A 23,009-nucleotide genomic window follows, 5' to 3' on the forward strand; every position below is an offset into this window, starting at 1 on the left:
TTACAACACGTTATGGTCGGTCATCTGTGAGTGCACTGCTGGCGAGAGCTAATCTTCCACCAATAACTGAAAGAAACTGAATATCCGTTAATTAACAAGCACTGTAAGATAAGCATTAGCACATTATCCTTCTCCTTTCGGTATGCGACAAGGCAGCACCATAATCTTTCTCTTACACCCTTTCAAACACAGATTGTTTCATGTATTTGTTTTTTCTGAGGATAGTCGGGGAATGGAACCAACCTCCTACTGATGCTGTTCTACAGCCCTCTCTTCAAAGTTTGCCTCGTGAAGAATTAATGCTGATGTTTTCTAAAGCTTGAATATGTGGTTGGTTTCTAGTATATATCGTGTATATCTTGATTGGTATTTGTCTCTATGGCTGATCATGTATTTGTTGATATTGTATATTGGCCTTTCTTTTGTATCCTTAGAACTGTATTTTGCTTCCATATTTATGTTTATGCTTAGATTCATCTTTACCTTGATGATTGTAATTCCCCACGTTGGATTGCAGTATCTGTAAATAAATAATAAATGCAGACTATGATTTGAATTGGGTGTCAGTGTGGTGACCTCTTTAGTGGCAAGCATGGGAAGCACACAAGCGTGTATATTGCTGACAACCCCTAGCCCCAGTAAGCGTCTTCAGCACATCTGCTCGGTAGACACTATGGCATGGTGCTATTGGCAATGCTGTAAGCATGTTGCGTGCATTTAAAGTTGAACCCCTTCATACGACACTGATGTAAGAGGGTTGATCTGAAGATGAGAACGGGGTACACCTGCTTATAAGAGACACCTCGTATAAGGGACTTCTCCCTGGTTTGTGATGCTATTCGGTGCTGCCTTTACATCAAGTGCATCGTGGGTACAAGAGTGCACGTCGCTAGCAGTAATGAAAGCAGCTTCCCATTGCCACATTTCACCAGGATCTTCTAAGCATTTGTATCAACCTGCACAGGTTCGTACAAATTCACCACACCTTGTAGGTTGCCACAGAACACATTGGTCAGTTTTGCTGGTCTTTTTTTGCTGAAGCTAAAGTATGAGTGTGCTGATGTCAGATGGCTTGTACATTTCTTGTTTCTTTTCAAAAGTAGGCTTCTTGATTATGCTGCTCCAAAAGCAACATTTTTTTTCACCATAAATTACTCAAAATTTTTTAGGCTGTTGCACCTCGCTGTCTTCGGTAACACAGCTGTTAAGTAAATTCCTGCGATTGCCGCACATCTTGAAAACACATGTGTACTGACCATAAAACTAAAGTGCCCAGTGCAAAGTATGGAAAAAAGGAGAAAGGTAGCCCTCCTTTTCCCAACCTTTTTGATGTGTTGCTAAGTGACCATTGTCTATGGACAGTACACAGAATGAGCTGACTATTCGGAGTGTCTTTTTGCCCCCTTTACTTCTTTACATGCGTATCACGATTACTGCAATACGCTTGAAACAGTACAGTTAACGTCCCCTACACCTGCCTTGGCTGCATCATTATCTGTTGGTTTTCATTAAGATGTGTCAGACAAAAGAAATGAGCCCTCAAAATTATCTCCTCATTTTAGTGCAAGTACTTTTGAAAACACATCTGCCATACAGCTGGCTTTACGTATTCAGAAAAAAAAGGGGTCATGATTCATATTTTTGCGCTACTGCGTGAATAGTCCGACCAAATAGCCCATCAGTTGGATTTTTTTAACAATGTTTTGGTCAGGGCTGTTATGTTTCTATCTTAACCTTGTCTGTGAGATACTTGTGGGTGCTTTTGTAGCAGAGCTGAGTTATGCTCGAGCTGTGCCGTGTGTTTTGCTTCACTCCCAGAACACGTGCGCCGATTTGTCGGCATGGGATGCAGTAATAATCTGATGGAAGAAAGAGAGAAATTTTTGACGAGAAATATTTCTTGTCGGGGCGAACCCATGATTTGAAGGCGAGTGTCTCAACCACTGAGCTATCCGGTTACGCTAGTAGAAACTAGCATAGCCTTGTATGAGAAACATGCAGGTGGCGCGACAGCCCACTGCCAGTGCCACGAGCGGCCGTGTCAGTTTCCACTCGCGTGTTGCAATTGTCTCTGCCTGCTGCTATGCCAGTGTTGTATGTAAGCGCGTGCGCGAAAACGGCAGGTTTGATAAGACGGGTAGGCTTTCAGAAAGTTTTTTCCCTGCCACGACAGTCTAGTGGTTACGGTGCTCGACTGCTGACCCTGAGGTTGCGGGATCGATCCCGGCCGTGGCAGCTGCATTTTCGATGGCAGCGAAAATGCATGAGGCCCATGTTCTTAGCTTTAAGTGCACATTAAAGAACCCCAGGTGGTCGAAATTTCCAGAGCCCTCCACTACTGCGTCCTCATAATCATATCATGATTTGTGTGGTTAAAAACCCAACAATTATTATTATTTCAGAAAGTTAACAGTGCAGGATTATTTGGTGCCTTAACTCTTCCTTACCACAGAAAAACAGCCCATTTTGATATCTGTTCGCATAATATTTTTTTTAAACAAAAACTGTTATGTGTATAATAGATAGTTATATCAAAATGCAGCTCAGTGATGTGTCTTTCAGATGTAGTAAAATTCAAAGCGAAAAGTTTCACATTTTTTCATATTTTATTTCTTGAATATGAGCACAATGAAGGAAAACGTACAAGCGACGATATAAAATTGCTGTTAGACTTCACAACATTTACACTAAAACAAAACTGAAATATACAAATGGTAGTCCGTATTCTCAGGTACAATTGCTCCAAATTGAACAGTCTAGGTGAATAACTGTATTTTGGTGGGCTCCGATCTTAGCGCCCATGACGCATGTGCCACTCCGAGAAGCAGTTGCGTGTGGTAGTGAAGCAAAGATGCGCTTCGCAGGCGCTGCAAAAACATTTGTCTTCACTTCTTTTCTGGTGTTTTCGTAGCACAACTTGCAGTTCCTTGGCTGTCAACCTTTTCGGGCTTGTGTCGAATCCAGTTGGGTGGCACATAAGAAACTCTTACTGGTTGGTCATCATTGAGGTTCAAAATTTCCTTGAGGAGCATCTCTCGGAAAGAAAGTTGGTCGAATCGGGCACTCAAATTTAGTTCAGGAATATCGGGATGCTGCTTGCGATGCTCTTGGAAAAGAATAAAGCTATTTACTCAGGCTATGTCAATAAAATGGAAGAAAAGAGTCTTCCACCATCTGACGCATTTCCGAAGGACATTGTATGTGCCAATAATCCGGTCGGACTTGTCCACCCCCAGCATTCCCGCATTGTAGTCATGAACCAACAAGGGCTTTTGATTGTTTTCTCGGTCCATTTGTTGGCCACTTTCTGACGTCGCTTTGCAGAGACATGCTCATTTCGCTGTGTGAATTGTGCTCATGAGACTCACAGCCTTTCGATCCATCCACTGGAGAAACAAAACGTTTCCCTCCCTCACCCAACGTATGTCCCCCCGCTGAGCCTTTTTTCCCATTTCGTTTCTCTCAGATCGCCAGGGAAGCCTCGACGATCTTTCCTTGTCGTTCCACATGCCAGCGTTTTGCATTGCAGGAGATGTTCGAAAAGGTGCTTAGAGGTATAAAAATTGTCCATGTAAATTTTGTATCCCTGATCTAAATATTTTCACAAAGTTTACTGACCACGTCAAAAGCCAATCCGTGTGGTCCTGGCGTCTCCCTCTTACCTGTGTAAACAAAAAACTGCAATGTGTACCCAGTTTCAGATTCAGCTAAAACCCACAATTTGTAACCCCACTTTGTCACCTTATCACGAATATATTGCCTGTTTCCGATCTAGCTTTAGATTTCACCATCCGTTCATCTACTGCAATGGCATCCCGTGGTTGGAAAAATCGTGCTGATGTGTCATTGATGTGCTGAAGCAGCGGCCACACCTTCCTCAGTTTGCCGGCTGATGCCGTACTCTGATCCTCAGGGTCAGTGACATGCAAGAAAGCGAGTAGAGAAAGAAAACGCTTCCTGCTCATGATTTTCGCTGGAAGGAGACCACCGTACACCGGCCCAGTGTTCCAGTATAGATGCAGCCGTGGCACTTGTACTATACCCATGTAAATGAGCAGTGCGATGAATCGCAACATTTCCGGGGCCGTGACCTCAAGCCAAGAGCCATCTGATTCTGCGTAGCTGGGTCTCTCGAAAATCTTCATCCAGGCATACTTGTTGGTGTGTGCACAGATTGTTGAGATCATGTCAGCAGTGAAAAACATCATGAACACGTCGAGTGCGCGGATGAAACTCCGCGTCTCGCTCCGGCGCGTCACCTCCAGGTGTACCCCAGGTGGTCGTTTCGGTGAAAAACTTCACTCGGCACGGTGCATTGGGCAAAATATCACCTCCGTACATAGTTGACACCCTAATAAAAAAAAAACGTAAGAGGTGTTGTCACTTCAGAGGTGAAGTTTTTCTTTTTTTGAAGTTTCTTCTTGCGGCGGAGCGCGACGCGCCTTCGGAGCCATGTTGCGAAACTAGACGCAACCTCCTTCGCTGCCTTTTTTTTTTGCGGGCGCTCTCGTGGCGATAGACCGAAACAAAAAACAGAAAAATGCGCAGTAGTTCTTCTATTACTGGCCAGATGGCGCTAGGGTCCGTCCGTGAAAGTGGAGTTTTATTTTTGGCGGGGCATTCAAAACCATCGATCCATAGTGATCGATGCTCTATGGGACGGTAAGGAAAGAGTTAAATGAAGAGAAAGGACATAAATTGTACTGACTCAATAGTTTTTTTGATGTGATAGTGTGACAAATTGTTTTGAAAAGGTGATACATACAGCAGGCCAGGCTGGCCTGCATAAACCTGGAAGCATACGCTGCCACCATCGATGCTTGTATGCATTCTTGTCTCATTTTGCCTGCTGATGTGTCCGACATGTGCTTTTCAAAGCATTAGACAACCAGTGCGATGGGTGCGAGTTAAGCGTGTGATTGTTGCACCATGTTGCAATTAATCATGCTGGAGCAGTTGCATCAAGTTTTCTGTGCTGTAGTTCAGCTCCACTTGTAGACGTTGTCCGGCTGCATGGGTGCTTGGGTCAGTGCCAGCCTTGCATCTTAGCCATCACGCAGCACTATAGAACGGTGTGGCGTGCCTCGCTTGCACGTGCAGTGCAATTACTAAATATAAAAACGTTTAATGAATACTCTTTGACGAGGCAGGTGAGAAAACGCAAGAAAGGACGATGCCGGTGACGACACCACCTTGAAGTTCCCACGCCAGTTGTTGTGACGTAGATTTTGGCGGCGTCTGCTAGGGTCCACATGGTTCTTAATCGGTAGGAATGAAGGTCTTCTAAGAGACTAAGGTGCTGCAGTAGTCATTCACAAGCACAGTAAAAGGCGCCCTGATGTCTACCTGTGTGCCAGCATCAGACCGACTGTCACAGTGCCAGACTGCACTTGAAAATGATACGGACATACAAGCGCTATGGGACGGGGACATAGACAAGAGGCACACAGGACAGGCGCTCAACTTTCAACTGAGGTTTATTGAGCAGACATGTAAAATTTATACAAGCAACCAGCAAGGGCGATAACAATTGTGAATCATCCACCCGATAACAAAAGTGCCAAGACCTCACCAAAAAACCGCGTCATGGCCACGCACCACGCCGAATCAAGTTCCTACCGCTCAAAGGCGTTAGAAAACGTCCGATATTGAAGACAGCGACACACTTGCATTTAAAAAATATATACCATGAACCAAAAATATATCATGTATGAACCAACTTGCCCAAACACAAGTCTTGCTAATGCACTTGAAAACATCGTCGATTGCTTGAACAGTGTGTAAAGCACGTCTCTTTCTCAGCAAAATAAATAGTTGTGTGAATTGGTTTTGATTCATGATATGAAATGGTTCAATTACAATGGCACCTACGTCGCCATCAGTACTTGTAGCTGCATCTCATTGGTGTCTGTACATTAAGCTTTCGGGCAAGCTTGTGTGTTGGCACGTGCCACAAGCCGTCGGTACATACATGAGAGTTTCACACATGTTCTTCCTCTCCTCTCTTCGTAGCAGAGCTATTCGTGGGATTGTGATGGGCAATGGTAATTATGATTGCAGGAACAAGCTGCATCTATCAACCAGTTGACACTACAGTTTTGTTGGTCATCATGTTGTGGTGCCGCATTTTTCAGTGCTTACAGTCGGCTTTCTCTCTAGATGATGTCTTGGTACAGGCGTGAGCTAATCAGTGTGCAGCTGGTCAGCCATTGTATCACTACATCACTTCTCAACATTTCGACTAGGCTGTGCGAATGTCTCGAGCACTTAGAATCAGGCCGGGACTTTTTTTTTTTTTTTTTGGGGGGGGGGGGGGGGCATTTGCTCAAAACCTTGACTTTTTTGAGAAAAAACTTATTTTATTATTTATTTTGGTTCCCCCCCCACCCGGGCTACGGGCCTGCTTTGAATATTCCGAATGAATATTACAGTATTCGAAATTTGCATCGATCGACTTTAAATTCTGAAAGTTTCTAAGTATTCGAAATGGACGAATAGGTGTATATTAGTCCTCATGCAACCCTGCTGTAAAGGTGATTTCATTGCAGTGAGGGTGCTAGACCGTGAATACACCTTTCCAGGAAAAGTTCACACTGTCGCGAAGCCCCACTTCAATGTTAAATGACATATTACCTTAACATCGATTCATCATTCTTTAGTTTAAAAGCTTGTTATACCACCTTATATGCTCTAAGTATAGTAAATTTTAAAACGTAACATATTTTACATGTTATCTCTTGCATTCTCTCGAAAGTCACAACCTGCTACTATTCAAAGTTGCTTCCACTTCCCTTGAACCAAAAGAAAGACATTTGCGCACGCCTTGTTTCAAGTTTAAAAAAAAATATTATGCTGATTAGGTCGGGTCATGACAGACAGCTCATTTTTCTTTATAATATGTGATATATGCTATTCGAATTTGATTCAAATTTATTCGACCATCTTAAAAGCGAGCGAAATGCGAGCCAGTTGAGCCATGGATTATTCGACCAAATCACTATTCTGTTCGAATTTGCTTCGAACCTAAAGTTTACTATTTGCACAAGGCTAGTTTCGACTGAGAGTAATGTTTGAGAGTTGCTGAATTTAGGACGTAAACACATAAATGTGCGTGCCTCCATTCGTGCCACACTGAACTGTCAGTGTTGATGCAGCTAACCAGCTTGAAAAATGATTGTATGCTTGCAAGATAGCCATGGCGCGTTTTTGACTGGCAAGCATAGCCATTGAGATTTGAGGGCACAGTCGCATGTAATGATAATGGTAGTAGACACGAAAAAAAGATAGAGTATTTGGGGAGTATTTCTGCCACACAATAATCGTCATCTGGCTTGCTCGCATTTCCTTTCTTGACAACCCGGCTCTTGCCACTTGCCTATCATGAATGCTATGTCACGCTGTTAATGCGTGTGCCGTTCGTGACCGGAAAGAATGCAAGGAAAGTACGCGAGGCGGATGACAATTATAGTTGTGTGGCAGAAATACTCCCCAAATAATCTGTAGGTACACAGAGGATGGTGGTGATGCGTAGCAGCTGTCACTTGGCGGGTAGAAGGACCACCACTGTGAGAACAGGCCATAGTTCAAATTATCCATGGCACTTGAATTCGTGAGCATAAATCTGTGCCACTTTGTTGGAATTACTATTGAAATTAATGAGGTGTGAATTACTAATTAACTTGCTGGTATGACTACGACAGTGTAATGTTCTCAGCTCACCAGTGCCCTAGCTTATTCTTCGAATGTGTTGCGTCTGCAATAAAAGGAAACACCAGCAATGATGTATTGTCTGTTGTAGGAATGACCCTGGCCGCTTGCTCATCACACTGGGTGCCAGCCTGACCATGTGTGACACCTACCACAGGAACACACCTTTGCACTGGGCCGTGTATGTGCGCAACAGCAGTGCGGTCTCCCTGCTCATCAAGGCCGGCTCTGATCTCTCGGCCAGGAACGCCCAGGTGTGCATTGCTTGGGGACATGATTTCATGTGGCAGTCACATTGGGGGACACATTTATGAGGCTTGGCACAGGACTCGCACTGTGCCATACTCTTCATTTAGTGGCACAAAAGCTGTCTATGTGTACCTCGCTGAGCTTCCAAATCTCACAAATATGTCTCTACATTTCATTGAAGAGATTTGGACTGGCAGTAATTTCTGTAATTACACTCTGATATCTCAGTATATGCATTGAATTAGTCTTTTGTTGCTGTGCTGTATAGTCTCTGTAAGGCCTTAATGTATTTCTACATACTTGTTTCAAAAATTCTGGGCCATTGTACACTCGAACCTCTCTATAACCGAGGGAAAGGCGACAGTGCTTTGGTATACTCATTAATTTGGTACGGTCGTTATTTGTCCTTTACTGCAATATACACACTTTGCAAAACATGCAGATATGTCATTTTGGCTTATAATGCTGTATAGTAATGCATGTGATGATACTTTATTAAAGCAGCAAGCCCCGCCACGGTGGTCTAGTGGTAATGGCGCTTGACTGCTGACCCGAAGGTCGTGGGATCGAATCCCGGCTGCGGCAGCTGCATTTTTGATGGTGGCGATAATGTTTGAGGCCCGTGTAGTTAGATTTAGGTGCACGTTAAAGAACCCCAGGTGGTCGAAATTTCCGGAGCCCTCCACTACGGCGTCTTTCATAATCATATCGTGGTTTTGGGACGTTAAACCACAGATATTTATTAGCGCTAGCTGTTGGGCCAGTTGGTGCATTATGAACTTGAAAATGGGGCACCAGCGAAAACACAGAAAACGTACACAAGAAGGCGTTACACACGGACGAACACTGGTACTTTCAACTAGTACTTCAACTGGTACTTTCAACCACTAGCATGTGGCAAAGTTTATATTGGGCAAACGGGAAGGTGTATAAATAAGCAGTTGCAAGAACGTAATACATCCTTGAGTGGGTACTTGGGGAAGCAATCTGGCTGTTCATTGCCGCAGTTGCATGAAATGCAAATCCAGTAAGCCGATGTTCGATCGCACGACCATTTTGGGTAGGGGAAAGACAAGATATTCGCGGGAGATTTTAGAAGCATTTCATATTGTGAATCCTAAAGATAATTGTGTCAGCAATACGTCCTTGTCTCTGACGTCGAAAGAGAATGCCTACTTAGCGTAAAAATAAGTTTGAAGTGTCATGTGTCGTGGGAAGTGACGGCAATGCGCATGCGTGAGAAGCCTTGTGCGGCAATGCAATTTTCAATAAAGCACAGTTGAAAGTCCAGCGTTCGTCTGTGTGTAACGCCTTCTTCTTGTGTACGTGTTTTTCTGGGTTTTCGCTGGTACCCCATTTTCAACCCCAGATATTATTATTATTAAAAGCAGCAAAAGAATCTATGCAGTGATTCCACTCCTGTGCAAACTACGCCCAAGTGTGCCAAATTACATTTACAGTGCCATCCTGATAATATAGACAAAAATTGCGCCAAACTGCACCAGGGTCTCAGGTTTAAAGACGTCTATCACCAGCCATCACACCACCGGCGTATCAAAACATGTGCAGCTTGTGGTAGCCTCGATGCTCACCGGAGTCGAAGACCACCGTGGGTTCAGGCTTAGCGAGCCACAAGGCCGCGTCTACCGTCGCCTGCTTACGTTTAGTGCACCGCTCGGCGCGTGCTCAGCTAGCAAAGGCGTTGAGCGCCGTGCGGCATAAACACAGTGTTCGAAATAACACACACACAAACACTTTATTTGCCTTCGGCGGCACCCCAACACACAGTACAACGTGCGTTCCCGGGGCACAGGGAAGCAATGGGCTTCTCGCGCGGACGATACACCAAGGGGGACCGCGAGGACGTCGCAGCTGGCAATGGCGAGCTTTGACATGCTGCTCGGGAAAAGGGTCCCTCGCGGCTATGCTGCACACTCTCGTGATGACCACTGGGCCTGGTCGCAAGAGCTAGGGCTATCTCCGTACGCGTGGGCCTCCGGCAAGTGCGGCTCGGCTGGTACGACCGCGCACGAGCACTAGGCACCGCTCTTTGGCTTAACGTACGAACAGGAGCTAACACTGAGCTAAACACGCCTGGAAGGATGCCGAGGTACCCAGGCAGGCTACAATCTGGTGATTCTCAAAGGGGACGTCGGACCAGAAGGAAACGCGTGCTTACCCAGCGGCGTCCGAGGAGAGAGAGCGTCCGTCCCGGCGTGCACGTGCGTCAGTCACGCCGAATCTCGCGGCTCCGAGACTGCGTGCAGTGCCACCACGAGAGCTGGCGCGTAGCGCAAGATGGCGCCACTTGCCATCACGGGAGAGGGAAAGGATTCGCAGAACGGCAAAATGCCTGCGCAGTGGCTTTGCGCGCGCCTCGGATCCCCACATTCTCCTCTCTTTAAATTATCCTATACCGGTGGGCAAAGGCAGCCTGTTGTCGCCCATGCATGCAAAGGCATTATGCAATGAGCAACAGCTAAGCTCAGCCCAGGCCCACAACTGCTACGAATTACTGTACAAATAAAAGAAAAGGGGGGGGGGAATAACAACACAATACGCTCAAAATAGAGAAAAAAAAATATTATTCAGCCCGTGGAAGGGGGGGGGGGACTAAAGTTCGAGGAGCTGGTCGACGTCCATTGTCCCCACGCCGCCTCCGACTTCCGCGGTTGGAGACCTGCTGCTGGTTGGCGGTGAGGACGTCGGCGGTACGGTTAATAGCACCGCAAACTGGGGATCTTCCCACAGTCGACGTCGGCATATAGCTGCGAGGTCTGCGTCAGAGCGCTGGCCGAGCGGGGCCGGCGTGTCCGCGCCACGTGCAGGTCTCCGTTGTAGTGGCTCCTGAAGTGCACCGCCACGCCGCATGTGGCACAGAATGCTACGCCGGCTGGTAACGGCAGCTGGGCCCCCCCGGCCGCCACATCGACTTCCGAGACTGTGCAGCCGCGGAACGGCCACGGGACACGGTGCAGGGGCAGGCCGCGGCACACCCGTCTTTGCGCCTTCCATGGTGCGTCGCTGAAGAAGAAACGCGGCACCTCCTGTCCCCGCTGCTGTGTCCATGTGGCCACGCTGCGTCCCTGATGCCTGGGTCGTGGCGGCGCCGAGGCTGCTGGCCCAGGCGGCTGTGGTACTCGCTTGGCCGGCCTCTTCGACCCTTGCCGGCAGGCCGCTGGTTCCGCCGCGGTGGGTTTTCTGGGTGCCATGTTGCTTAATCGTCATACACGCCGAGAAGGGATGCGGCGCACCAGAGGTCTCTTCACCGTAGCCACCTCCCTCTTTCCGCATTAACACCAACACCACACACGCCCACTCATTGGCTGTCAATCAGGCTCCTCCCCACGCCACGAGAGAGGCGGCACAACTCTCTCCACTCGCTCGCACAAGCACTCGTGACCCCCCCCCCTCCGCAGGCAAAAACAGAGACGGAAAAGAAAAGGAAGAAAAAAAAGGTCGCTCGAGATTCCCCAACAAGTGAAAAAAAAATCGCAGCATATCTACGGAGTGAATGATGATGAGTGGGCGAAGCTGTGGAGGTTCAGTCGGTAAACCGTGAATCTTCCGTGAATTCTGCCCAGTACATCATCACCGACGTGAGATCGGGCGCGTTTATACTAAAGGTTCGATGAGTTATGACGACTTGCAGCTCACTTTAATTTTACATGTACGCTGTGAATTTTCATTGTTTAGAAAACCATTGCTTTAGAAAACATCTGGCGTCTTTCGTTAAGCAGCTGGCGTCTTTTCGTTTTGCTTTAGAAACATCTGGCGTTCTTTCGTTTTGCTTTTAGAAAACATCTGGCGTCTTTCGTTGGTTTATTTCATCAATCAACGGCGTTTTGAAAAAAATTTTTATTGTTTAATCACGCACAGGAGAAATCTCACCAAGCACTACCTTGGAGGTAAACAATGGCTGCTAATGGGAATGAGAGACAGAAGAAGTCGGCTTTTAGCTAACACTTACACTTCTACTTCTACTAACGTTTCCTACTGGAACATGCCAATGGCTGCTAATGGGGAATGAGAGACAGACGAATTCGGCTTTTAGTTAACGCGCACGCTGCGAATTTTTTATTGTTCAACAACGCACAGGAAAAATCTCCCACCGGCACCACCTTGGAGGTCAAGATCTGGTACTAGCGTTACGACTGGTTACGCACTACGACTACGACAACTACGAGGGACGAACAGGTGCCGCCTTAAGGAGCTTCGCCCCTAAAAAACATCAAGTAAAACACGAACACTCAAACAAACAAAAGCAGCAGAAAACTGGGCGTAAGCTGACTTCTTTGCGAGCGCTGGCTGTAAAGAAGCTAGCCTTCTGAGGTTAGACAGTAAGGTGAGGGCCTGCGGTTGCGCAAATAAGTCCGCCATCCAGCGCGAAATCACTAAGGTGACCGCTTCCTCAGATTATACCGGTGCGTGGTCCGAATGCGGTCCACCGTCCCGGGTGTGCCCCGTTGCTTGCACGCAGTGCCACTGAGCGCTGGCGGGAGCTCGTCAGACCTCGACGCAAAGGCTTTCAGGTCTGCGATGTGGGCACGGCTGAGTTTTCCCGAAAGGGGATCTTTCAGCAAGTACGCGAGCGGAGTTCAAGCTTTCTCTACTTGGTACGGACCAAGCCACTTAGGAGTGAGCGAGGCTGAGAACCCCTTGCTCGCGTTGCTAAGAGCGTGGTTGTGCTTCAGGACAAGATCACCTACCTTAAATGAAAGATGGCGATGTTTCCGGTCATACTGGGCCTTCTGCGCAGCCCTGGCCGATGCCAAACTCTGCCTTGCTCTACTGAGAGCTCGACAAAGCCTGTCCCGAAGCTTTGATGCGTAAGCAGAACATTCTGCTGGTGCTTCCTCGTCTACGAGCTGGCATTGCGTGACACTGGTCACCGGATTTGCCAACTCCCTTCCGAAGTTGAGGAAAACGGGAGAGAAACCAGTAGAGCGACTGTCGGAGGTTCGGATTGCGAACGCGAGCTCACTCAGATGGTCTGCCCAGTCTTTTTGACTTTCGGCAAAGGCCGCCAACATCGGTTTGAGCTTACGATTGGTTCGCTCCGTCAAATTGGACTGGGGATGGTAGGGCGAAGTGGTGCAGTGATTAATTCCTAGGGAACGGCACGTACAGTAGAACCCCGCTGTTACGTTCCTCACTGCTGCGTTTTCCCGGCTGTTACGTCGTTTTCCGCCGGTCCCGGCATAGCTCCCATAGGATACAATGTATTGGGAACCCCGCTGTTACGTCATAACTGTCGGACCGTTCCCGTATGATACGTTGCGAAGTGCGCCCGGAGCCGACCGAGTGACTACCAAAGAGAGCGGCCATGGTGCATTTTCACGCAGCTTGGCCTCGTTTGACCGTAATATTAGCCGCATGAGAGGGGCAAGCAACAGAATCTTTCAATTGATGCAAACAAAAGCATGGCCTTCGAGATTTGAATTGCAAAGATGGCGTCTATGACGTAACTGCTCGCGAAAGCAAGGCCTTCGAGATTGGCATTTACTATTGGCAAAAGCATAGCCTCTGAGATTTGCATTGCACAAACATGGCGTGTATGACGTAATTGCTTGCGAAAGCAAGGCCTTCGAGATTGGCATTCACTTCTGCCATCGCGTTGGCGTAGACTCATCATCATCGTATTTGTCGGAGAACGGGAGGAGTTCGAGCTGGTTGGAGCTCGCATGGTCGTGCGTGCGGTTCGCGGTCGGACTCGCCGCGCCAGTCGTGATTGCGTGTGCTTAGTTCTTTCATGCCTACAGCTGTTGGTGTTAAAAAAATCACATACGTTGATTACATTTCTGTGGATGAGGCCGTCCTAAGCTCCGCGTTTCTATCCATCGACTAGATCGCGGCTGAGCGCGCCAATTTTCGAGCTGCTCGTAAGAATTGAAATAAAATTCTGTACCACTAAATATCTTGCCGTTTTTCCTGTTTTTCGGCTCTTATGTTTCCCGTCTCTTACGTTTATTTCCTACGGTACCTTCAAAAACGTATCAGCGGGGTTCTACTGTATCACCAAACACCCGAGCGGTGAAGTACGACGCGTTGTCCGTGATCAGCCTTTCCGGAAAGCCGAACCGACAAAACACTTCCTGCAGCCTTTCCATACCTGCCAAGTCTCCTGGATTTCTTGGGAGACTTCCGGATTTTGACTCTTTCTCCCGGTTTTACGGGTCATAGGATAATCTCCCGGAAATCCAGTTTTGCCCCGCGCGTCCAGTGCATTGCACGCCCTGTGCGTCACGGTGACGCGAGGTGGGACGTTTCGCGTACAGATGCGCTACACGCAATTTAAAAATTGACCCTAAATGTGTTATAGGTTATATCAGCCGTTAATATTTCGTAGATGATGCGTTTGTGTACACACTAATCTATCCCACAAGTTATCTCACCTTCAAAATTTTGTGTCACTGCTGCTTTAAGTGGAGAGCCCAGCACTTGAAAGGGTAGCCGTTACCGATGTCTGTCGAGATAGCGTGTTCACCAGCGCTTGCGACCGTCCTTGTCTCAACGGCGCCTCTTGTGGTCCCATTGCCTGATGAAATAACTGGTAAGCAAGCGATGACAGGCCTCGCACACGAAGCGATGTTATCGCATGTGCCCTTCGCGTGACGGTGACGGCCGGGTCGTTTCATCTCTGCTTCAACCGCGTTGGTCCCTAGCGCTAGCGCGCATTTACTCGCACGTGAAACAGACGATGCGTAATGGATGTTATCGGTTTGGACTCTACAGATCAGCGGCGACCGCAAAATCCCGCTGACAGTGTCCATATAATTGCTATCGCAGTACCCCCCCCCCCCCGCGCGGTCGGCATACTTTATACCCCCGCCCCCCATCCCCCATCCATTTCTCCAAACTTGGCAGGTATGTCTTTCAAGCACTGCTCGCGCTGTCACCTTCCGAAGCGGAAACAACTCCACCCACTTAGAAAAATGATCCACGGCTACCATCAGATGTATGAACCCCTGCTTGCTTCTCGGGAACGGCCCCATTAGATCGCAGGTGGCTACTTGCCATGGACGCTCACTGACAATCGGTTTCATCAGGCCGGGCGGCTTGCCACCCCTTGATTTCACCGCTTGACAGATATGGCAGGAACCGCAATAGCGGAAAATGTCACGCTTCATGCCAAGCCAGGTCACAGTCTTGCTCAGTTTTGCAAAAACTTTGGAGCCACTCAGGTGACCGGCCATGGGTTTGTAATGAGAGGATCGCAACAGTGCGGCTCTCAGACCTTTGGGCATAACCACCTTAAACGGGTCCACAGACTCCTCATCGGTGGCTATGTATTTCAGCAGGAGCCCATCATGGTCCAGCAAGTATGTATCCGCGGGGAACCCAGCGACACACGCCGGTTCCCGTCCCCCTGTGCCCGCCGCACTACCAGCAGCGTCACGGCGCTCCGTCTCCCTGAGACCGTCGCTCAACTCGCGACAAAACGGATCATCTCTCTGGGCCTTCAGTAGCTCTTGTCTGCTGAAAGCGATTCCCATTCTTCCAAAGGGGAGCCTGGTATCGTTCCCACTCAGGACTGCAGTCATCGCTGCCGCTTGCGTTGGCGTCGTGGGTTCACTTTCGTGTTGCTCACCCTCTCACCCGCCTCGCAGCACGCTGCTTGCCTGGCTCGCGGAAAGGGTTTGCTCGTCGGCGCACTCACCCTTCTCTTCGCTCGGCGGCTCGGCCGCCGTTTCTCCCCCGGCGCTTGCTTGTGCAAAGGCACCGCTAGCGGCTGTCGCACCAGAATCCAGGCTCCCGGTAGACACTGGGGCACGAGATAGCGTGTCAGCTACCACGTTAGTGCTCCCCTTCCGATCCTGCACTGCAAAGTCATAATGCTGTATTAGGAGAGCCCAGCGCGCCAGCCTGCATGCAGGCTCACAGAGCCGCTTCAGCCAGCTTAGCGTGCTGTGATCTGTTTGCACCACAAACTTCGTCCCATCCAGGTAGACATCAAACTTCTGCAGTGCAAACACGATGGCGAGACACTCCCTCTCAGTCACGGAATAATTCTTCTCCGCGGGTATCAACGAGCGTCTGGCAAAGGCCGACGGCCGCAACACGCCATCGTATTCCTGTAGGAGAACTGCTCCTAATCCCAGATCGCTCGCATCAGTCTAGACCACGAACGGTCTGGTCAGGTCGGGGAGCTTGAGCTGCGCTGTCTTCGCAATGGCGCTAGACAGACGGCAAAACCCCTCTTCCTGCTCAGGTCTCCATCACCACTCAGCGGACTTACCCAAGAGCTTGGTCAAGGGCGCCTGCACTCGAGCACAGGACGGAATGAACGACCGGTAAAAGTTGGCCATTCCAAGAAAATGGCACAGACTGCGTACGTCCTTGGGCACACGGAAATCGAGGATTGCTCAAAGTTTCTCCCTGTCGGGCTCAATGGAGCCTTCGCCCAGCGTAAACCCAAGTAACTGAACTCGAGCCTGCGCTAATTGGGCCTTCCCGGGATTTAACGTCATCCCAGCGGCCCTCACCCTCTCGAGCACATCGGCAACATAGGCCAAGTGTTCTTCGAAGGTTCGTGAATAAATCACGATGTCGTCTAGGTAGCACATGCAGTATGACCCCTTTGCTTCCCCGAGAACGCGGTCCAAGAGTCTCTGAAAAGTCGCAGGAGCATTGCAAAGACCAAAGGGCATACGAGTAAACTCAAACAACCTTCTGTGGGAGGTGAACACAGTCTTGCACCGGTCACACTCATCCATCCGGACCTGTAGGTAACCTTTGGAGGCATCAAGTGTGGTGAAGTACCGTGCAGTGCCGAGGTTTCCTACGATGGAGCTAATCGTGGGGAGCGGATAGGCATCCTTACGAGTCACTCCGTTGAGACGGCAGTAGTCTACGCACAGGCGATGACTGCCATATTTCTTAGGCACCAACACAATTGGAGACGCCCAGGCGCTGGACAAACGGCGAACAATGCCAGCTGAGAGCATCTCGTCCAGCAAGCCATCGATAACCTGCCTCTTGGCCAGGCTGACGGGCCTGGGGTTACACTCCAAAGGAAGCGCGTCGCCAGTTTCGATCGAGCGGCTCGCCATTTCGGTACAGCCCGGTTGATCAGTGAAGAGCCCATCGTACTGACGTAACAGTGCGGACAGACGAGCCTTCTGATGTATCATCCAATTGAAGTCGCACAGGCAGTCAAAGGAAGCGGAGCCTCTACGTGTTGTGTCACTCGATCCTAATGGGGATTTTGAGCCGACGAGCACATAGCACAGGAGCCTGCCCCCGAACTCTGCATGCTACACGGTTCCGATGCCTCTGCTGCACAGGCAACAGTATACGCCGGTGGGCTGATGGACGGCTTCAGCTGGGAAAAAGATCCGTTGCAATAGCCTCCATTCGCAATGTCCACAACGATACCGGTTTTTAGGAGAAAGTCCCGACCACGGAGAAAGAATAGACAGGAGGGAAACTCGGCTGCTTTTTCGCGCCGCGATAGTGTCACGCCGGAAAGCGGCGACGAACGCCGTGACAGCGCCACCTACAGAACCGCGGACGAACTGCCTGCGCCGGAGCGGCAGACGCTGGGAGGCGTGGAGCCCGCTCTTGTCGTCTGCTTGCGCGCCGCTGCTCGGTGCTTGAGCACTGCCCTTGCATTAGGTAACTACTGAAACACGATGCCCATCGCTACGCGAGATGGCAAATGTTACGGCGTCTTTGATCTAAGCTCACTGGAGCGCCGTGGCAGAAAGAACAACCGACCGCGACAATTTCACGAAGGTGTCCACAATTGCTAGAGAGGTTCGTTTAATTCCTTCACCTTCGCATGCTGTAGCAAACATATAATGTGCGTGAAAAAGGCGCGAAATATGCGCTAATGAAAAAAAAAACGTAACGGAGTTTCTTGCATACTTAAACGAAAAAGCAATTCTCACGTGTTCACGCTCTTCAGGCAAGTGTGTTGTTTTGGAACTTCGAGATAACGGTTCTTCACTGTCGAGCTACAAGAAAGCAATCTAAAAAGCTGTGAGCCACACTTCATTCTCGACGGAGCTTACCTGCAAGTTTGAATCAGTTTGGAGGTTGTTACTATGTTTGCCGAGGACTTCTGACTCGTAACAAGCACTCTCCACCTTCGCTCGTTTGGCGCTGCTTTTATAGATAATTTCAGGGATCTTCATTCCGGTTCTTAGTTTCTTTGTTCGGCACAAGTCAGGTGAAACCTCCTAAAAATGCCAGGTGCCACTTTGAAGGAGCCACTTCGGCTGGTCGAGGATACCTGAGCAACCGAGCTTAGCGTAGTATCACACCTGCTGATCATTCTGCTGAGAAAGTTCTTTTCGTCGACGTAGTCGCTTGTTGTCAGTTCTCGATTCTCTCTCCACCCTCTCGGCCATTCTTGCACGCGTTCATGGTGAGATGGAGCGTTCAAAGTTCGAACGTTTTCCGCGCAGGACTTGTATACTTATTGAAAGTTGGGGACGAACCATCTGCGCCTCATTGTCGATTATTAGCAAATGCTTACAGTGCTAACACTTACATCGTAGAGTAGCAGCATAGAAACTGGAGTACTTACGAAGTATTGATTCTCACTGCTCGAAGTGAGCGGCAGACGTTGCTCTGCTGTTCCGTCGGTTCACGTGTGCCCAAACGTGCTCCCGAAATGTACATTTTCTTTCTGCGCGCAATAGTTCTGAATCGCAGTTATCGATGTTATTTTATGGTGCATGCTAATGAGATAGAAGAAAGACTCGCCCTCTATTATATCGAAGAACTTGCGTGATTTATGTTGAAGAATATGCGGGATTTTCGGCACGCGCCTGACTACGAATGCAGATCGTCTGCTTTTCGAAGTTTCCAAGTTTCTTTCGTTGTGGCCTGAAAAGCATCTGATCTAAAATAGAAATAATAAAGCCTATTGCCACTAAGGTGCTCTACACGCGCCTTATTTCCTTGCGGCAAACCACGCTGGCGAAAAGCTTTTATGGCTGCATCCGGTAGCGTAGTGCTGTCGGCCAGTGGCAGATGTAGCAGACGACACCCGGGCGCCGTCGGAGACCGCGGGCGCGTGTGCTCTCCTACCGTAGGGGAAAACAGGTAGTTTCTTGCGTCACAGCAAGGCGCGCTGCGCGCACTTTCGCCAACCTCCTCTCCCAGGGTGACGTTATCGCGGCGCACGCTCGCACTGGCACCGGCCCGGAGTTTCCCCTCCTGTCTTTCTTTCTCCGTCGTCCCGACTGAGAATCACAGGAACACTGAGCCCTGGAAGATAAACAAAACGCGTGAGTCTCATTCGATCTCCCCATCTGACCGTCAACCTTGCGGCGCCAGCCGACTGGGCCACACCTGTCGCAAGGGTGAATGTCGTTCGGCAGTCCTGCAAGCGCACCGAGTGCTTCTGCAAGTGGGACAACACCTGTTCACCAAACAACAAAGCGCTCGCGCCCGTGTCCAGCAACGCCGAAAATTCGCGGCCGGCAATGGTGACCGAAATAAACGGTGCGTGCGCACCAGCAAGACTGTTTGCCCGGTACGCAGAGGGGAGAAGTAAGGGTTCGGCTGCTCGTGCCTTCACAAACGACCCGCGCTTTCGTTTCCCTGCCTCACAGGAGGCCTAGATATGGTGCACTCCCTCGCTATGTGCCCTCGTTTGCGGCAGCGGAAGCAGTGGACTCCGTCTCGGGAAAGGGAAGGTGCTCCGTCGCGGTCCCTCTCCCGAGACGGATCAGCCTCTAGTGGCAGGGTTGGTTCGCCTGTTGATCAAAGGACCTGTTATGACGAGCGTCACCCTCACCGATGCACTGGGTCGGATGGTGTCCCTGCTCGCGTGTATCGAGTTGCGGTGCATTCACAGGCTGCTGCACGCCTCGCGTACGTGTAGGGATCTAAAGTGCGATTGCTCAGCTCCCAACTGTGCCCGCTTCTAGTGGGAGCCGCAAAGGCAGCCCCGGCAGGCTGTTGCCGTTGGGGAAAGGTTACGGCCCCTCCCCATGCGCAGCGCGGTTCAAGGGCTTGCTGGCTGGCGATGGCGGGTGATAGGCGCGCGCGGCGAGAATGTCGCCTTGAATGCGCTTTGCCTCGGCGGCCAATTCTCTAAATCTCGGAAGCGACTGCCGCGCAGGTACTTCGAAAAGGTCGGATGTGCCTGCTTGATCACCCGCTCGACACGTTCCTCGTTCGAAGCTCTGGGCTCAGCGATAGAGAAAAGGTCTTCGATCTTACTCCTGAAGTGACTCATCAGGAGCTTGCGTGCGGAGCTCGAGCTCGCGCCGCATCCTACTCTCGTAGACCGTGGGTAAGAATTTTGCGCAGGAAGGCCGCGCGGAACTCATCAAGGGTTGCTGCTCGGTGGCCTTAAAGCCGATACCACCTAGCCGCCGTGTCAGTCAGTGCAGCTGGGACGACGCGTCCGAGCACCTCCTGATCGTCCGAACCCATGGCTCTCTGATAACGTGACAGAGAGCGCAGGTAATCTCTTGCACTTTGCAGGTCATCGTACCCGCTGTAGGTCGGAACGGCCAGCATGACAGCGGGATGAGTGCGTTTCGGAACAGCCGAAAGCGTTTGGACTGCCCCTGTGAGCGCCTGGATCGTTTGGGCGGCATTTTGCAGCAGTGTCTGTGCACCCGCTTCGAAGGAAGCTGTCGGTGCATTAACGGCACGTTCGAGCGGTGGGGAACTGTCTCCGAGCTCGATAAGCGGCGCGGTTTCAAAAGGGATACCGGCCGTTGCATCGTTCTCGGGGAGCGCCTGTTGTCGTTCACAGCCGCCACTTGAGGCAGCTTCACATGATCTGGCTAAGCTGCTTGCGGCTAGCAGAACAGGCGCGTGCTCGAAATGAGCTTGGCTGCTTGTTGGCACAGCAGCCAGTGGGCAACGGCTGTGGCCGCGTTTCCGAACTGCGCTCCGTGAGCTCCGCTGGGAGCCGAATGGGAGCGATGTGACATGGAACTGTTGTGCATTCCAAAGGGAGCTGTAGCAGTCCAATTTGCCCGTGTGCACTGTTCGGGTTGGGCTATGGCCCCATTCCCAAAACACGCTACATCTCCACTGGGAGCTGGTACGTAGCGCCTCGCATCATCCCTACTGGGGGTTGTGACAGGGGAGGGTGCTGGATTTTCTGCCCGAAGGGAGCACTGGCCCTGTTCTCGAGCAAAGCAGTATCTGCTAAAAACGACAGCGTACAAAACTCACGCCTAGCAGACATAACGCGGGTAACACGGCGAGCCTGATTCGCAAAGGCGTGCTGACTCGGCTAAGTCTAATCAAAGGCTTAATGAGCCTTTGATACCGCAGTTGGGCGCCAGTGTGGTAGCCTCGATGCTCTCCGGAGTCAAAGACCACCGCGGGTTTAGGCTTAGCGAGCCACAGGGCCGCGTCTACCGTCGCCTGCTTACGTTTAGCGCACCGCTCCACGCGCTCAGCTAGCAAAGGCGTTGAGCGCCGCACGGCATAAACAGTGTTCGAGATAACACACACACACAAACACTTTATTTGTCTTCGGCGGCACCCCAACACACAGTACAACGTGCGTTCCCGGGGCACGGGGAAGCAACGGGCTTCCCGCGCGGACGATACACCAAGGGGGACCGCGAGGACGTCGCAGCTGGCAATGGCGAACTTTGAGATGCCGCTCGGGAAAAGGGTCCCTCGCGGCTATGCTGCACACTCTCGTGATGACCACTGGGCCTGGTCGCAAGAGCTAGGGCTATCTCCGTACGCGTGGGCCTCCGGCAAGTGCGGCTCGGCTGGTACGACCGCGCACGAGCACTAGGCACCGCTCTTTGGCTTAACGTACGAACAGGAGCTAACACTGAGCTAAACACGCCTGGAAGGATGCCGAGGTACCCAGGCAGGCTACAATTCGGCAATTCCCAAAGGGGACGTCGGACCAGAAGGAAACGCGTGCTTACCCAGCGGTGTCTGAGGAGATAGAGCGTCCGTCCCGGCGTGCACGTGCGTCAGTCATGCCGAATCTCGCGGCTCCGAGACTGCGTGCAGCGCCACCACGAGAGCTGGCGCGTAGTGCAAGATGGCGCCACTTGCCGTCGCAGGAGAATGGGAGAAGGTAAGGATTCGCACAACAGCGAAATGCCCACGCACTGGCTTCGGGCGTGCCTCGGATCCCCACAAGCTTGACATTGGGGCCTAGTCACAACCACGAACCAAGAATTATTCCACTGAATAAACGGCGCTCGTGCCTGCATCCTGAGTAAGCCATGACGCCATGCATGGGGCCGACGCAGCTTCTGATGTGCAAGTCGGCTCGACGGCAAAACGCGTTCTCTGCTGTGGCTCGTGATGTCTAGGCCAATCGGTAGTGAGATAGCGAGGTGGCAATTCATTGGCGGACGCCGTCTGTTGACAGATAATTACATGCGTGCCACTAAAATGTCTGTCAGTTCTGTTCCTGGACATCGCGGAATGAAATCTGGGAACGCTGGCAATAGATATGCGGAACAATATTGAATTTTCATTGCTTCACATTCATGGAAGAGCACGTCAACGAAGGTAACGCGCTGACACTTTTCCTCAAATGTACTTTATTAATAGATCTTCGTCCAGAAGTGCTTTTTCGTAATTCCTTCCACCAGCACATGCGGGTTAGTAATCGCTCTTGCGGTAAATATCTTCTAAAGGCCCTGCCCTTTCGAGCTCATGGGTGTTAGGGTCCCAGTTAGAATTTTTTGCTTGCTTTTTAAGAAATGTCATTTCATTAATAAAGGTATGCGTCCTGGTAGAGAAACCACAATTCGGTTTTAATATGCACAGCTGTCAGTAGAGGGCCCGTCGCTGACAGCCCCGACATCGGTAGGCCCACTGTAAAGTGGCTACACCGCGTTACACGTCCGCTGCCTCGCTTTCCAGGATCCTTAGCTGTTGGTTAAAAAAATCACAGTTTCGCTTAAGGACGAAGCAATGAATGCGATACTATGAACAAAGTGTATCGTTATACGAAGGAAGGCTAGCAGCTATCTCCTTTGGATCCGATCTCACATAACTCAACATAACGCTGGCTTAAGGGAATGGGATGCCTAGAATCTGTGGGAGTCCACACGTGCCAGCTGCTGCGCCCTTCAAGCGACGCAGCCTCC

The 23,009-nt window shown here is 50.2% G+C and overlaps 1 protein-coding gene across 1 annotated transcript in view; it reads left to right on the forward strand.

Moving 5' to 3' along the window:
- Positions 1 to 23,009, forward strand: part of LOC119381022 (palmitoyltransferase ZDHHC17-like) — a gene marked incomplete in the record, with an annotated part of 471,788 nt that overhangs the window by 191,465 nt on the left and 257,314 nt on the right. The window contains 1 exon segment of the mRNA XM_049412183.1: positions 7,799 to 7,961. Coding sequence (XP_049268140.1) covers positions 7,799 to 7,961 — 163 coding nt within the window.

Source organism: Rhipicephalus sanguineus, chromosome 2, assembly GCF_013339695.2.
Source record: "Rhipicephalus sanguineus isolate Rsan-2018 chromosome 2, BIME_Rsan_1.4, whole genome shotgun sequence".
In the NCBI taxonomy this organism is placed as follows: Eukaryota; Metazoa; Arthropoda; class Arachnida; order Ixodida; family Ixodidae; genus Rhipicephalus; species Rhipicephalus sanguineus.